Genomic DNA, 17,795 nt, shown 5'->3' with positions numbered 1-17,795 from the left:
TGTTGTGGACTATACGCCAATACTGTGGACCATCACGTCAGCATCGTAACAGTTAACAACGAAAAACATTTGTCAAAAGGCTACATTAAACTTATTTTCTAAATTAAATAGTCACTTTAAAAAAAAAAATTATACAGAGACCACATTGATTTTTTCAAAAAGACACAAGGACCTCAGATACTTTTTGACTTATTTTTTTTATTTGCATATTTAGTAGTAAATGAAAAGGCATATGCCTATCAATTTAAATGATTCTGATTAATTTTGGATAGAATCAATTTATGTTACATGGTAACGAAACTAAAAATATGTTTTGGAGTCTATATTTCAACAAAATGAACGTACATGGCGGTTAATGATGGTTAATGGTTTGGTCCTTGAGTTGTTTCACAAGGGGTTCAAAAGTTCTTGAACAACCCCCTCCCGTCGGTGGCGGCGGTGCCTGCACGACTCGGTTTCCTGATACCAAAATCATCTCATATGGTTGGCCGGACTTGAAGTTGGTGTGTTGATCGAACTGACCATTTTCTTCCTTCCTATTCTTTGGAGAACTCGTAGACGCGGTGATATCGGTTTTGTTGTTTCCTTGGAAGACCTGGCCAAACCGTACACCATTAAGCCACGAACACAACACGAAAAGTGTACGAACAGTGATGGACGAGTAAATTTTCTTACCTTTGTGGGCAGAAAGGATGATCAAATTTGGGAACAGGCCTAGCACGGGAAACCATTGTTCCTCTTAGTTGCTTCAATCTTTCTCTTCCTCAATCTGGCAATTTAAGTACATTTTTAGCTTTAATTGTCACAACATGCTAAGCCGAGAACTAGAATCGACAGCACAAGTTTAGGACAAAGAAATCGAATTCTTACCATTCTTGCAGCCTCACTCTCCTCTCTGTATCTCATGTAAATCGTTTCTTTCTCTTTGATCTGTATAAAAAGATTTATTATTGCTTATTGGATGAAAATAACAAACTTCACAAGAGTGTGCGTGAGGGACTAGAATTTACTTTTTGATCGAATTCGGCTCTATCAACTGCTCTATGATTGACATTGAGGTCGAATTCTTCTTTCTCTTTTTTCTTTCTTTCTTCCATCTCTCTTTTCATCTCCTCCTCGTGCCTCACCAGACTCTCCAATTGACCAAAACATTAAAATGAAAGAACAAAGAATTTAACATACCACAGGATAGTCGGTGGTGTATGAATATGGGGTAGCCTTGGGGACCCTGGCTTGTTCCTCTTCAAACTGCTTCTCTAAAATCTCCATCGCAAACTTCTTTTCTTTTTCAACACTTCTTTCCTGAAGATCGTTTGGGACATCATAAAATACTGAACTTTATGTATCTTTCCAGGTATTATACCATCAAAAAGGAAATGTACCTCTGTGTGGAGATGGAATGGATTGGGAATGGTGTTTCTTGGAATTGGATCATGGCTCGATTCTGAATTCAGGGAAAGCTGTGACAGGGAACAAACATATAAAGAGTTGTTTCCCTCAAAACAAATATGCTCAAATCGCTACTATAATAACCAGTTGGTTCATTTGAATAATTACCTTATCCAATAAATCAAAAACTGCTAGTGGTGGTGGTGGTATCCTCTCATGCGTTGCAAAATGGAATTCTTGAGGTATAGTCACCTGTTTCTTTGCATTACAGAAGATTCCCAATTCTTCTTTGCTCTCAAAGATCTACACAAGGCAACAACTAGAGGGTTACTTCCTCAAGTAAAAATGGTTATTTGTTGCTGTATTATACAATGCAGAATAGAAATGATGGCAAAAGTACCTTTTTATTCAATGGCCTTGCTTTTAGGTGCTTTTTCAAGTTCCTCCTGCTCAAGTTCAATGGAACTTTTGACCTTTGGAGACTTTTCCCTCAAAGATGTTTGAAGCACGGGGGATTTAGGTTCTGTGAGCTGAGGTTTCCTTTCAATATTCTGTTACAGGGAAAAAAGAGAGAAAGGTAAGCGAGCTATTCAAGGTTCCAAATGAAAACGCATCAAATGTATGGGATATAGTTCTCCGAACCTGACAAGGCGCTTCCGTTGAAGCTACTGAAGATGTCTCTGCATTCTTACTTGCTCTAGCCATTGTCTCGAAATGAAATTCCTCAAACGCAATACACTTTTTACTCTGCCAAGAATTGTCCTCATTTTCATCTCATACCAACACACATGCTCAAGCACAATTTACTTGAAACTCTGGTGGCATTGGAGTACTTCTAGGTAATGAAGGTAGTGGTGTAGAAGCTTCAAAAATCTGCACCAGAGAAGAAAACAGAAAACAAGTTAAAGAAAGCTTACCGATAAAAATCATTAACAGTAAAGAACAAAGAAAGATCAGTTTAATACACATAAATCAGATGGTACAAGTATTAGACCTTCTTGTTCAATGGCCTTGCTTTAAACTTTGGAATTTTAGTCATCATTTCTTCCTCAAGCTCTGCAGAGCTCTTCACTCTAACCGGGTGCATTCTCTGTCAGGTTCTTTAGGCCTTATCAATTTGAGCATTGGCATCTGAAAAGTAGCAGCATTATCCTGATTAGTTAGGAGGAATTTAGTGAAAGAAGAAAACAAGGAGGTCTAGGAACCAAATCCTTGTCGAGCCGAAATGATGTTATTCTGTTTATTTACATTTGACAAAGAACTGCCAGAATGTGACAATCTCTGGTACAAGATTGGAATTTGTTCATCATTTCTGCCATTGAAACAAATGGTGCTGCTTGTTCTCGAACATAAACCTTCAAGGAACACACAAAGCAAATTTTAATAGGTGTTCACAATTGTTACTGAAAATATGCGATGGAGGAACTTATCACATAGAAACAAACCTTTATATCCAATTTGTTAAAAAGTTTTCCCATTAGAAGAGTTCAAGTTGGAACTGCCACTGGCAAGACCAAGTTTTGACTTGTGGGGCAAGTTGTGGGGCTTCACAGTGAGAATCTGAGATACAGAGAAGGAAGCAACAAAAATGCAGAACTTAAGATTAAAGTTACAAAGTAACCGTATTAAAAATCAAGCAAGGGAAGAGCGTATAAAAAGCACCTGTCTAGATCTTCCACCGTCCAGTTTCTGGCGTTTGATGGCTTGGCTTTCTAGAGCCAAATGAGGAGTTCCAACATTGTCGGTTTTTGGCTTCAACACTGAAGAGCTCCTGATGGAACTAGCTATCTTTTTAGCTGTCTGATGCTTCTTGTCGCTCAGCAGTTTTTTCTGAGAATTCATCAATGGTTGAGGGGTGCAATCTTCAGTTTCTACTTGCACAGTGGATTGGTTTTCTAGAGCCAAATTAGGAGTTCCAGCATTGCCAGTTTTAGGCTTCAACACTGACGAGTTCCTGATACTACTAGCTATACTTTTAGCTGACAGGTGCTTCTTGTTGCTCACCAGTTTTTTCTGAGCATTCATCAATTTAGGGGGTGCAAGTTTCAGTAACTACTTGCTTTTCTCTCCATCACCGGGAGCATTTAAATGTGATTTTTCAGATAGGGCACTGAAAGTTGAACCAAAGACACGTTAATGAGTAATGACAACCAAAGAACTCATACAGAACTCAGTTACTGTTGATTTTTTTAAAGAACCCTAACAACAAACCTTCCATTTTCTTGAGCACATAGTCCCTATGTTTTCCTTATCGTTATCATCATTACTAATCTGAGAATACATGAAAACTAATCAATACTCAAAACGGATGAGAAACAAAAAGTGCACTAATTACCTTTGCCTCAGAGGGTTTAATTTCTTCCATTACTTTATCAGGCACGAGCTTCGCTTGAGGCTCATCTTCTGAGTTACTGTTAGATGCCGTTGCACTAGATGATTCAGATGCCTGCATCAATAATATATATCATCATGATTGAGGTGAGAGCAGTTGCATATATGGAATCATCGCAAGTCATTTGACATTACACTAGTGGCTTAGTTGGCTGGTAAATGCATATATAAAGTAATTCGAACCTTCTGCATTTGATATTCTTTGCTGAAATTGCAGTGATTCTCCACCTGAAATTATCTACTACCAGTTGAGTACTCAACGTGACAAAAGTTAGATTTGAAACAAAAAATAATTGAATTACTAAAACGGAACAAAAGTGACAGTTGAGTATTAAACGTATAATTTACTCAAATATAATTCGAATGTAATTTGTAAATATAACACTATTTTATGACACAATTAGATAGATATTAAAATTGTTGTATGACAGATCTTCTTGGATCATGTATAGCATATGCATGACAAAGAACACTTTACAATACTAAACTCAGTCCTGTTAAATCTCATGCCTCATTAAACAACAATTAGATTGCTCTAAGATAGGTTTAATTTAATAATCTATGGACCATGACTCTTGCATGTCGCAAATTTTTAGCCAACTCAATTTATAATCCGACATTGTGCAATCGACCACCAACCATAACCTTCGAAACAACAATGCCTCGCCTTATTGCTTGTATCATAATTTTCCTCCCGATCACCGGCTCCGTCGCCGGAAGAAAACCAAACTATTGCTCGAGGGTGACGGACCACTTCTTTCCATGCATAACTTACCTGGTCGGATTTGAACCGAGACCAGCGGACGGTTGTTGCGGCGGCCTTGAAGAACTCAACCAAATCGCGAGGCATAACGGGATGGGGCCGAAGAACATATGCCAGTGCATTGAAGATATGGACTACGTAATGAACGTTCCGTTCATCGCTTCTCGGATTCAGTCTCTTCCCGACGAGTGTCGTACTCACTTCAGTTTCCCGGTTTCCGTTGCCATGAAATGTTCCGGGTAACGCCTCCGTCGTGCTCAGATTAATACGATGCAATTAGGATTTTGATGTATGCTGAGATGAATTATCTGAAAACTACCGTTTAATGTTGATTAAGTTGTAATGAAACTGTGCTTATGAGAATGATGAATCTACTCCATCTTTATATAGGGATATTCCTTGATCGAATCGAAATTTTGAAATATTCGAATTTAATTTAAATATAATTAAATTTATACTCGTCATTCAATTTGATATAGATTTAGAGTAAAAATTTTATATCTATTATGATTTAATTTGAAATAAATATATAACAATTATTTTTATTAAATAAAATAAGAATCTAAATAAAGAAATATAAAGGGTTACTAACTTATTATAATAATTACTGTTAAATACGAAAAGATTAATGATTTAAGGACAATTTTTGTCTTTGTGTAGACCCAATGTATTATTTTTGTTCTTATGATTTTTTCTCAAGTTGGTCTTCGAAATTGTTAACGGTATTTATCTTAGCCCTTGAAGCCCGTTAACTGTTTTGACTAACAAAATTGTAAATCTTCTGTGTCTATGGATTAAGGGATTAAGTTAAAATATTTATTAAACACAATGATTAAAATAAATTCTCAAAATTTTATTATTTATTTCAATGAGATTAAGAGATCGGGTCAAATTTTTAAGAATTTTTCTATCTGATATATTTAGTAAATATTTTAAATATTTTATTATTTATTTTTCAATAAATGTTACATCATCATTAAGTCATGTCAGTAATATTGGATGATCTAAAAATTGTTGAAGTTGGTAAACATCGAAAACTTACGGTTATATTAGTCAAAACGAATTTTAAAGACTAGATGAATATCCTAAACAACTTCGAGGATGACAAAAATAACCTTTAAGTCAAGATTGATTATATTATTATTCTTAGTTTAGATTAAATATATTTCATCTTAAACTTGACATTATTCTTTTTTTAAAAAAAATCGATTTGAATTCGATTTTTTAAATGATTGTATCAAATCAGATCGAGCCAAAATATATCAAGTTCGGATCGAATATCCATTTGTATACGTGTGTATGTCAATGGAGGGGTGACACATGTAGGATAGCTTGATCTGCAAAATTCCAAAGCCATGAGGATGACCCTAAAGGCAACACCTTATTAGGGTTTTCTCAGCAAAGAGCCAACACATTGCAAGGCTGCGCTTTGTGTAGGTGACACATCCCCCTTTGTGCATGCTTATCCCTTAATCATCTTCCTCCACGCATCTCTTCACCCATACCTAACTTCTTTCCAGACTTTTCCACACTTCATTATATAGTTTATAAATATTATTTTTTTATAGTAAATACACAACAATATATATTCGAATATAATTGTTAATCATTTAATATTAATCACACACTCTTTTAATATCTCTATACTCGGATCAAAAATTTCAAAGAATAATAATAATTATTTTACCAAACCACTCTATTTGAACATAAGTATTAATTATTTTAATATTCATGATTATTCTTTTTAATATTATATATGATATGAGTTTACTCCCCCATGGCTCCTATATATGTAAGTCCCCCTCCAAAGTCCTTTGTCCCCATATCACTCAACACTTTATTCTCTTATAATCGATTACCGGCCCCCATGAGCACTGCCTGTGACCCTTCATACCATCATCTCTCCTTGAACATGCCCTTCAACGATATTGAAATCCCTCCGAGGAAACTCCAGCTATGTTCCAACACCGCCGTGAACAAACTTCATGAACAAGACGACTGCGGTGGGGCTGATGATCCCTACGGCGGTGACCATTTCCGCATGTACGAGTTCAAGGTGAGGAAGTGTACTAGGAACCGGAGCCACGATTGGACCGATTGTCCCTTCCTTCATCCTAGAGAGAAGGCACGCCGTCGAGACCCGAGACGGTTCGGGTACGCCTCCACCATCTGCTCCGACTTTCGAAGCGGCGGCGGATGCCCTCGCGGGGACGACTGCGAGTTTGCTCACGGGGTGTTTGAATGCTGGCTCCACCCTACACGATACAGAACCGAAGCTTGCAAAGATGGAAAGAAATGTAAGCGTAAGGTCTGCTTTTTCGCTCACTCTTCACGTGAGCTCCGTCTCTTGCCGGAGCCGCCATTGCCGAAGTACAAAAATCCAGACAACAACAACAACAGCCATTGTTGCTTGTTTTGTCACCCTGTTACCTCGTCCCCCACGAGTACTTTAATGGGCCTGCCTCAGTTTTCAAGATCGCAGTCTCTTTCGCCGCCTCTGTCGCCGTTAAACCAGCAGACATCCGGATTTTCACGGGTCTCGAGGTACAATGATCGTTTAAGTAAGCTTGGGACAGAAATGACGAGCAGTTACGATGATATTTATTTCAACGAGCTGATGAGTTCGTTGGAAACCATGAATCTCTATGATGTTACTTCGCCAATGGCTGCTGCCCGAAATGCAGACATTAATAATCCCTGGCTTGATGTTTCGTCCGGCGGGGAAGATGATTGGCAGCAAAACGGCGCCGTTTGTGACCCTGATCCTGATCTTGGCTGGGTTAATGAGCTGCTCATGTAGAGAATTGAAGGATGATCAACGATGATATGATGATGATGATGATGATGAAGACAACATACACACACATATATGCGTATGTATGTATATGAGATGTTCAAAGTGTATATATTTATGTGTGATTCGGGTTAAAGATTGCCGATTTGATAATTGCTTCAAGCTTTTGATTTGTGTTTGATTCCTTTGTCTGTGAACTTCTCAAGAGATTTGATAAGAATCCTTTATTTTTGTAACATTTAACTTCTGAATTAATTGATGAAGCCAGATCTCCATTTCTCCTTGATAATGGTTATGTATATATATATATATATATATATTTTTTTTTTTGTAATCAGTGGCGGATCCAGAAATAAATTTAAAAATTGGTCTAAAATTTTAATTTTCTTTTTTTTTAAATAATGGGTATATAAAATTTGTAATTTTTTTCCTTAACACATTAAGTTAAATTTAATCACTTTTCTAAAATAATGGGATGCACTTAGGTCCTATGGGTATATATTTATGTATATGCATGTATATATGTTTGCAATGCATATAATTGAAATGCATGTATATGTATGTATATATGTTGATTTACGTGGTCAACCTAATAGCATCAACTAGATTTTTGGGTTAAAAATATATTAGATGATTACGTGGCAAACATGCAAGCATTCTGCAGGGGAATTAACCAGAACCATTTAATGCTTTGTAGTTTGTATAATATCTACAGAAACTTCGATAATGCTTATATTTTTAGAAATTTACCATTTTAAAAAACATAAGTAATTTAATATTTTTTAATCCATTTTAATCCTACATTATATGTAGGATTTTATATTAGAGGGACTTTATGTTAGAGTGTCGAATTTGATTTTATGTTAGATTTTATGTTGGAGTGACGAATTTGAGTTTTTTTAAATTTCATAGGACAAATTTAGATTATAAGAGTGACGAATTTGAATTTTTTTAAATTTGATAAGGTAAATTTAAATTTATAAAAATTTAGGGATGAATTTGAACTTATAAAATTTCGAAAGTAAAAACATATTTTTAATAAGAAATACATAAAAAAATCTAAATTATACAATAGTTTTAAAAACTGCTCCAACTTGTCCCTCAATTTGTCCCTCCTCGATTCATCTCACTCGCCCTCTCGATCTATTTATGTACTTCTCGGTCTGTCTATATACACAAGGACACGATATTATCATACTATGGTAAACTACATATTATCTCTCCTCGGTCCATCCTACCCGTCTCCCTCGGTTTATCTCTGTACACAAAGACATGACATCCATCTCTATACATAAGGACAGGTCTATCTATCTACACAAGAACACGACATTATCATACTATGGTAAATTACATATTGTCTCTCTTCGATCTATCCCACTCGCCTCTTTCGGTCTATCTTTATACACAAAGACACTACATCCATCTCTATATACAAGGACACGACATTATCATACTAAGGAAAATTACACATTAGTCATTGTAATTTAAAATCCAATATTATTAGTCATTACAAATAAATTATAAAAATTAATATTACAACGGAGCCAAATCGGATCACCGATAAGTTCACATAATATATTGACAGTAGAAATATTCATTCTGCCAACGTATGAATAGTGATTATGATTCTACACTTAACACCAAAAATAAATCCTTATCATAAACAAAAAATGGATTTCCTTTTCTTTTCTCCCGTTAGGAAATTAAAAAAAATCACATATTATCTTTAACCGACTATCGATACTAAACCTATCAACTGTAATTTTTCATGTAAATCAAAAGGAGTAAACGGTCTATAGTTATTGTCATTTGAATATTATCATCAACCGTTATATTTATAATAATGTATAATTTTTATAGTGTTTTATAATTTATTTATAATATTTATATGAAATAGAACTAAAAGTTGAAACATTATCGAATTGTGTACATGGGTACCGAATGGTGAGGTTTTCACAACAATGGTGTGTGGGGTTAGGTTGTAAACGAGTTGAATTTTCAAGCTCGACCCAAACTTGAAAATATGAATTGAAGCTCGTCAAAGCTCGAAATGAAAAAAATCTTAAATTTAACTCAATTGAAACATTAAACTTGAACCTTAAATACATGAAAATCATATATTACATTTTTTAGAAAAAATCAACACATAAATATTAATATCATTAATATTATTTTAAAAAAATAAAATCTTAATATATTATATTTTCGAGTTGCTCGCAAGCTTTTCGAGTTGAGTATCAAATAGTTTGTTTGGCTCGTTAAGAACTTAAGTCGAGCTCAAACACAAACTCGAGTATTTATCGAGCTTTGATCGAGTTGATTTTTAATAACTCACGATCTGTCTAGTCTCATTTATTACGAGGTGGGTTAGGAAAAAAAACCCCATCGCCCATGCTAAAATGACCTTAGCTAGGGGAGGAGCTCTGCCTTGAGTCCCCACCTACTCTTACCTTTTATTTTGTTGGATCACCATTTTGCATTTTTTATTCATTATTTGTGATATCTGGGTGTCCTCTATGGACCCCAAACGCCCATACTTTTACACCTTGATGACTCATTGGCCCTCATAGTCTAGCAAGGTATGGTGCCAACACCGTCAAATGGATTGGCCATTTTGCATCATACATTTGTAATTATAGACATTGCATCATATGCTCATTATTTTATTCATTTATCTGTTTTAGTTCACCGTATTCAAAAACGAATTTGAATGAAAAATTTTCTTTTGAAATTAGACCACGACTTGATTTATACATATTATCTTACAAATGACCGATTGATTAAGTTATTCATCTTTATTCTCTCACATTCTCATAGATTACGAGGTTTAGACTTACTAAGAGCATTCTTCTCCTCCTCCCCATTAACATCAGACATCCTCAAATTATGACATGAATTTCAATTGATCATCAAATCTTAAAATGTTCTAATTAAATCCTCAAGTATCTATCAGTCAAACCATTAATTGAGTGCTATTAAATGCTCGCTAAATCTCACCTATAACATAGTTAAAGTAATGATCAAATTATGCACATATTATTGCATAAACCTATAAGAGCAAAATAAATCAAAATATCACTAAATTATATCCATATATCATTTTGAATATTAAACTTTTAAATGTTATAAAATAATCGGTTCATAATAATAATCCGAAGCTTATATTCTATTTCCCTCCCTTAAATTTATAATTAGGTTTGCAAACAAACACAGACAAGCGTTTAACTTCGAACGAACAAATAAACGAATGAAATTTCTTATTCGTATTCATTCATTAAGAAATTAAACTTGTTTATGTTCATTTATATTCATTCGTTTAAAATATAAACGAACGCAAATGAACGAACGTAAATCAATGGAAATCAATATAAATGAACAAACATAAATTTATTTGAGTTTATATTTGAGAAGAGTTTTTTTTTTCAAATAATTTTAGGATTTATATTTTCTTTAATTGATTTAAATATTTTTTTATTTGAGTTTAAAAATATTAACGAGTTTAATTAAAATTTATTAAGTTTTAATATTGGTCTGAAAAGCATAAACGAATAAACATATATGAACAAACAATTATTATTCATGTTCATTCATTTAATTAAACAAACATAAAATATTGTTCATGTTGTTTTAATAAATAAACAAGCATAAATGAACTTCTCGCCGAACGGTTCAGTAACAATTTACTGAACGTTCGATTCGTATCCAGGCCTATTTGTAATGATAATAGAAAAAATATGAATTTTTCTCATGAGCAGATGAAATTAAGAAGATAATTTCACGTACTACACCCTTCGGGTTTTTATGTCTATTCGTTCAATGTAAACTTTAGGATGAAAAAAAAACGAAGTTAAAAAAGAAAAGTCTAAATGAGGGTTAAAACTACACAAATCAAAAAGCAACCACCAAATTCTTGCCTTCTTTTAACTTTTAACTATCCTCTCTATACTCCGGATTCTCTTTCAAAATAACATGCCCCTCCAGTATGGGTGACAGCGGGATATACCTGCCAAAAACGGGAGAGATCGTTAGCAAAGTCCGACATCTCGTATAAATCACGCAACATTCGATGTGGCTCATCGATGAGGTAACTTACTTTTCGGTAGCCAGCTCTGCTCTATCACCGGCAGCAAGAAGAACTGGGGTGGAATGGGTTTGGAAGCCAGTGATGGTCTTGGGTCGACCAGCTTGCCCAACAACATCAACAGCTTGACCCACACGGACTGGGACCGATAGAGGTTTGAGGTTTTCGTCAACGGTCATAAACATCCTTGGCTGTAAAGAACACAATATTCCACGATAATGAGAAGAAGAAAAATGAGTTGACAAACACATGGAGCGGGAAAGTAAGTAGTACGACCAAAACCGATTACTGACCTGCATTGCCAAAACAATGAAGTAGAGAATATAATGGTATTTCCCCAATACCATAGCTTTCATATCGAGACATGCATGCAGCATTGTAACCAAACCAGCAAGTGCAGTCCTGGAATGAGAAACAAAAAAAAGATAATTTTTTTGTAAGGGGAACCAAGATGGAGAACCGTGTACATGATTTTGCGATTTTCGTTTTCTACTTTGGTGGATGTTTATGTGGGAAGAAACACTTACGGTGATAGCAAAAAGCGGTCGGAATGATATGGATTAAGAGTCAACAGACCCTTCCCCAAATGTACTAAACCTTGAGCAATTCGCACCTGGACAAGCAATCCAACCTTGGTTGTCTCACAAAGCACATGGTATCATGAAACGAACTATAAAGACAGGCACAAGAATACATACACAGAATAGAAGGCTAGCATCTTTGTAGTAATAACTTGAAAGATTGCGAAGCATGCTAGCTATGCGAGCATTATTTGTTCCAGCACCTATTAAACCCAAGGAGATAACCGCAGCCTGTAGCATCAGTACAAACAATTGAGTCAAGGTGATGGGGAAAAAAACAACACCAAAAAAACCCCTTTATTCGAATCATCTTACCATTGCAACTTCTGAATCTGAATCATGACTCAGCCTGCTTAAAGTGTCCATCACATTAACCTGATAACATATATGTGAAGCAAATGAGATAACAGGAAAGATATAAAAGGTATTGCAAACCTCATTCCGCAGCTTCATCAACTAATATTCCTTGATCTTAAAACCTTGGTTCAAGAACAGGGTAATGTAGATAGAGAAGAAAAGAGTCCATATTAAGTCTAGTCGGCTTATCGATTTCAGTTCAATATGTCCTATAGATCAATAAAATGCTGTAGCTCATTGGCTATGATGAAAAGGTGGTGCCTTTAAATCCTCAACCTGAAAGTTCTCTCGAAATGATCAAACTATGTCGTTCAGTGACATTTAATGGGATTGATTTACCTTTGGGTTTGATATGCAAAGAAGACCAAGAGCCAAGGGAACTGCCCGCCGGATATTCTGCTCACCATACTGCAAAAGATGCTCTAACGAACGAATTGACATCTCAAGACCCAATTCTTCAGCCATTGCTACCATGGCAATTCCAAGCACAGCTGGACCCTGGTGGGTTTCACCCTTTTCAAGATGCTGAGCACAATGACCGAGAAGGTTTTGGACCTGCATATGAAAAGGTTAAGCTAATATTCATGTCAACTCGAATTTGAAGAGCAAGTTAATGAATGAACTTGCCTTTAGAACATTCCCAGTTCCAGCGTAGGCACAAGAAAGTAGTGTCATGTCACAATATTTTCTTATTTTTTCATTAAACGTTTTTGAGACCTCTGCAGTGGCCTCCACGCTTTCCTGTTAAGAATGAAAGTGTTTACAAACAAGTCAGGATGAAACCTCGCAAAATTGCATATATCAAACTTTTTCTCAAGCTGAATTAAAACATAAACAATCTACTACCAAAAGAACATTTAATCAACTATATTCGAAAAGCCAAAAAAATGTTATTTACCTGCTTTCCCAGGTATAAAAGGCCAAGAGCAAGAGGCAGAAGACGAGTGAGGGGCTCACCCAATTCTGACTCACTTCGGTCCATTAAAGCAAATATTATAGCCTGTGCAACTTCCTCATTGCAGGAACCCACATATATCAAACCCAAGGAAATTGCAGTAAAAGCAATTACATCAAGAGGCGCTTTTGCATCATTAAGTATGGGAGTCAAGCTACTACAGATCTGTCAATTAACAATGGTCAACTTCCAGAATAGCTAAATATGATCCAAAGCCGGATTGCAAAAGAAAATTAGAGAAGTTCTTAGAAACTATAAGGACCAAAACATTAAGTGGATTCAATTAAAAGATAGCAAATGTAAAAAGTATTCATCACATTGAATATAACTGCCATGCAATGAACTACAATTTCACAAGAGAAAGAGAGAGATGTACACCTGCTCATTTTGAGCACCGGCATATGCAATTCCCAAACCCATAATTGCACCAATTCGGACCGAAGAATCTTCTTTACTTATGTATTCACTCAAAAGAGCCAGTGCCTGATAAAAGAAACAAGACAGACATTTAGAAAACATTATACACTGTGCATGAAACATGAAATGCAGAGAAGAAAAGAAACTTACAGGATCACAATCGTTCTTAACACCACAGTTGACGATCCCAACCCCTAGTAATGCTCCAGCAATCACATGGTTATCATTGCTATGGAAATACTTGTCAATCTGAGCAAGCCCAGAGTCTACATCCCACAATAGAATCATACCCTGTTACGGGGAAGGTGAATATATATTTAAAATAGATTCCAAATAGAAACTGAATACCAACTTATGCAAACACACATTGAAGCAAAATTTAATAGGCTAACCATACCAGACTTGCTGCAGCACTGGTCTTCCCATGTTCTTTGTTTTTGAAAAGCCAGTTTCCAGTTGAACCACCAATTGAAGAGTCTGCTGGCGCCGTCATTAACTTATCCTGGCCAAAGCCCACATTAACAAATGCATTGACAAATGTAGCAGCCAAGTTTTGTCTAGCTGAGTCAACACTCGCACCAGCACTAGCACGGCCATCAAGCAAGTGAGCCTGGCAAATGAAGAAAATTATCGAACATGGATAATGTCAAAAAGAAGCTCGCTATAAAAACTGAGATGAATTTAAGCACTTCACATCCACTTAGGAAAGGGGAAAAATAAATTGGGAGAGGTGTTCCATCCAGACACTACACTATTGATACAGCACCAGGTCTAAAATACAAACTCAAAATATCTGGCAAGTTTCAAAGTCCAAACCTTATAGATATCTTCCGGAGATTTAGGCTCCATAACCTCGATATCACGAGCAAGAGTGAGATAACTTTCACTTAATTTAGTATTGTTGATGATATCTTGCAAAGCTTCTCTGCCGTCGTCATCTGCAACCATCTCATCATCAAGCTCAAAAGTAATGCCCTGCAAAAAATAAATAAATAATGCAAAAAATGTCATATGAATCAAACACATGCACATTCACTCCCATGAATACATGATACACAAACTAACAAGCCTAGAGATATTGAAGGCTATCAATACCCGATTTTGACTATGAAATGGCATATTTGGCAACAAATAGTTACAACAGCGATATGGCAAAGCAAGCAGTGTACTTACATGCCGAGCAAGAATATAGCAAAACTGCATCTTCTTTAGCTGATCATCACAAGACATAAACACCTGTCTCACATGCTGCAAGAGCAAACAATAAATTATTAGAGAATACATAATTCAATTCAATACTGACATCCTAAGACAAAGTTTCCCAACAATGCTGCATGGCATGAAAAGAGAGGAAGATAATAGAAAACAAACCTGCATGTTGTCAAGGGACAGTGCAATTTGAAGTGCACTTGCGAATTCCTCAAATTTCAGATAAATCGTGTATGCAATATCCAATACTAACATGTCATCAGGTCCAGGAAGGTATCTGCAAAAGTTTGCATCATGGAATGTTATCATAGGGGAGAGCAAGGGAACTCAACATCCTTTGTCATGGGAACAATCATCAAACATTTAATTGTAAATTTCAGTTCAGCAATTTTAGACTACAAATTTCAATGCATTATTGTTTGCGCTAAACAAGTAGCCCAAAGCTTTTAAACGACATACCTAGCAGCACTGGTGAGGTATAGACAAGTTCTCTTGAAATTTGTTTTATCAACATGCTCAACTAAAAGATCAAGATCCTCAACCTGCAGTTAGGCGAAAAACACATGTTTCAAGCTCGATAACAAGAGAAGGGAATTCAAATAGAAACTTTAAGAGATAAAATGTTGTCGTACCTCCATCAAGAGATCAACAGCTTCAGGTTCAGCATTGTGCTGCATCAAAAGTACAGAAGTTTCAGAAACAGGAAACCAACGTAATTTTTTAAAAGAAAATTTCTGCAAAAAATCAATTGCGTGTTATGCTACATATGACAAGGAGAGAGTTATACCTTCATGTGAAAAGAAACAATTTGTTGCACAAGCTCCATCATATCTTCAATTGGAGCCTCTTCACTCTGTATTAGCAACAAAAGAAATACAATTCAAAACCAGATAAACTTACTCAGTTATCACCATTACAGAGAACTCTCAGGTGCTGAACTCAGAGAAACTATTATGTCTAAAGGTTCCTTACGACTTCTAACCTGTCGCTTGATATACTCTTGTGAAATTTCTCCTGCCAAGTTCCTAACAACAAATGATAAAGTGAGCACCAACCAAATAGTGGAACTTGAAACTAAAGTACCAACAGAAAAAAATTAAGGCATGATCATAATCTAAAATTTTTCACAAGCTTGACCAGATATAGCTAATGAAGAACAGGTAATATAAAATTTCCAGGAAAATATTATATGAATAAATCAGTATGTTATCACTTCGGACAACGCTCACCTCACATATTCATGACCCCATGAACCAATGTCACCTTCTGAACCCAACAATCTGTACTTCAAACTCTCCTGTAGGATTATCAAATCAAAACTAGAGCTAAAAACAACAGGGGATAAAAAATAGAAATAAACAAAATATGTGAAATTTCACACTTAAGACTTAAGAGTGTTCCAGAAAATCAAAAACTTGAAAGTTACCCGCTCGCCCTCTGCAGACATGGTCAGTGCCAACACTGAAAGGATATCCGCCAGGTATTTCTGCAAACAAGTTAAAATAATTTAGTGATGCAGAAAATAAGCAGAAAATGAAATATCTTGTAATAAAATACTTTTAAGTAAACTGAAAATCCTGATTTTTTAAATAATGGCTAATTGTAATCAGAATGATTGTATGCTTCTGCCTAAACCTAATTAATAAGCAGTAACCTAAATAACCCAACATTTTATATAGATTAATATTCATCCAAAATTATTTAGAAAAAAAAAAATTCACAGCACCCCTATGGAAATAATGCCTCCATCTAAACCATCCTTCCCTGCACTGCTTATAGCCCAAATTGACAATACTAAAAAAAAGATGTAATGGAAACGAATCAAAGCAAAACAACTAACACCTTCAAATCGGAATTCGGCATTGTCTCATAAAAAGATTTCAGGGTTTCATAATGAGGACGGAGAAACTTCAATGGCTTGGGAACAGAAGTCATGGAGCTCGTCGAGGTGCGGATTTCATGCCTACAAAGAATATTAAATCAAACCATAAAAAATTAAGCTGAATTCAAGCATTGAAACTAAACCCATCAATGGATACTCCCACTAACTGTGAAACCAACTAACAAACCCTAATTCGATTCACTCACCTCATGCTCTCAAGAGCTACTTTCTGTAGTCCGGGATCAGAATCCTGAACTCTCTCTACGTATAACTCCAATTGCTGTTTCAAAGCCAAATCCTCCTCCGACTGCGTATATAAGGGGGAAAATAAACTAATTTAGAAAACGAATCAAAATTTCCAACAAAAACCCAAATCCAGAACGGCGACTCACCAGATCCTCCTCCTCTTTCTTCTTAGGATCCTTGGCCGGAGCCTTCGGCTGGGAAGTCCCGGCGTCTTTCTTCGGATCTGACATCGTAATTAGGTTGCTTATTGGGTTTTACTTTAGGGATTATTGGGGGGAGAATGCTATGAAGAAAAGAACAACAAATAGGATTTGTTATCTTTGAATTAATTTCTCCCCAAGCAATCCAGTGTCTCCTTCTCATTAAACAAAAGCTGAAAAAGTTTGGGTACTTGGAGCAGGCCCAACCGGACATATGGGTTAACTGGCTTATCATTTTAAAGCCCATTTAAAATATAGGGTAAATTACGCATTTAGTATTTAAGCTATCAGTTTTGATTTGTTTTACTACCTAAACTTTTAGCTTTTTCAAAACCATACCTAAATTTTAGTATTTGTTTCATTGTAGTACTTTTTTTCAAAATTTAATGTTAAGTTTTGAAAGAAATAAAAATTTTAGGCACAAAAACGGACCAAGACTTATAGTTTAGGTATTAAACGCAAAGTTAAAAGTTTAGGTACTAATATGGACCAAAATTTATAGTTTAAATATTGAATACATAGTTTATTCT

At 35.5% G+C, this 17,795-nt stretch overlaps 2 protein-coding genes and 1 pseudogene across 2 annotated transcripts; 1 reads left to right on the top strand and 2 right to left on the bottom strand.

The window, feature by feature from the left end:
* Window positions 1-324: 324 nt before the first annotated feature.
* LOC120123927 lies at window positions 325-4,630 on the bottom strand (annotated as a pseudogene).
* Window positions 4,631-6,378: 1,748 nt separating this feature from the next.
* LOC120123789 (zinc finger CCCH domain-containing protein 2-like) lies at window positions 6,379-7,398 on the top strand. Its single transcript, XM_039142617.1, has one exon. The coding sequence runs from the start codon at window positions 6,411-6,413 to the stop codon at window positions 7,341-7,343; it is 933 nt and encodes a 310-aa protein (XP_038998548.1). The 5' UTR covers window positions 6,379-6,410; the 3' UTR covers window positions 7,344-7,398.
* Window positions 7,399-11,251: 3,853 nt separating this feature from the next.
* On the bottom strand, window positions 11,252-17,295 carry LOC120123785 (26S proteasome non-ATPase regulatory subunit 2 homolog A-like). Its single transcript, XM_039142612.1, has 24 exons — window positions 17,212-17,295; window positions 17,026-17,126; window positions 16,780-16,900; window positions 16,364-16,423; window positions 16,167-16,234; window positions 15,920-15,962; window positions 15,725-15,790; window positions 15,570-15,608; window positions 15,397-15,479; window positions 15,100-15,214; window positions 14,902-14,976; window positions 14,545-14,703; window positions 14,126-14,338; window positions 13,879-14,019; window positions 13,690-13,794; window positions 13,255-13,476; window positions 12,984-13,097; window positions 12,696-12,911; window positions 12,315-12,374; window positions 12,117-12,230; window positions 11,946-12,031; window positions 11,712-11,820; window positions 11,431-11,609; window positions 11,252-11,340 (listed from the first exon to the last, which is right to left on the bottom strand). The coding sequence occupies exons 1-24, from the start codon at window positions 17,293-17,295 to the stop codon at window positions 11,265-11,267; spliced, it is 2,649 nt and encodes an 882-aa protein (XP_038998543.1). The 3' UTR covers window positions 11,252-11,264.
* Window positions 17,296-17,795: the final 500 nt, after the last annotated feature.

The sequence above is a fragment of the Hibiscus syriacus genome, unplaced genomic scaffold (genome assembly GCF_006381635.1).
Source record: "Hibiscus syriacus cultivar Baekdansim isolate YM2019G1 unplaced genomic scaffold, ASM638163v2 tig00110403_pilon, whole genome shotgun sequence".
Lineage (NCBI taxonomy): Eukaryota > Viridiplantae > Streptophyta > Magnoliopsida > Malvales > Malvaceae > Hibiscus > Hibiscus syriacus.
The sequence above is the reverse complement of the archived record's forward strand: the minus strand, read 5'-3'. Positions and strand labels throughout refer to the sequence as shown.

Coding starts and splice junctions, on each gene's coding strand:
- LOC120123789 (XM_039142617.1), top strand. CDS start 6,411: ATGAGCACTGCCTGTGACCCTTCATACCATCATCTCTCCTTGAACATG.
- LOC120123785 (XM_039142612.1), bottom strand. CDS start 17,295: ATGTCAGATCCGAAGAAAGACGCCGGGACTTCCCAGCCGAAGGCTCCG. Junction 14,339..14,544: donor CTCCGGAAGATATCTATAAG/GTTTGGACTTTG, acceptor TTCATTTGCCAG/GCTCACTTGCTTGATGGCCG. Junction 12,912..12,983: donor GAACTGGGAATGTTCTAAAG/GCAAGTTCATTC, acceptor TTTCATATGCAG/GTCCAAAACCTTCTCGGTCA.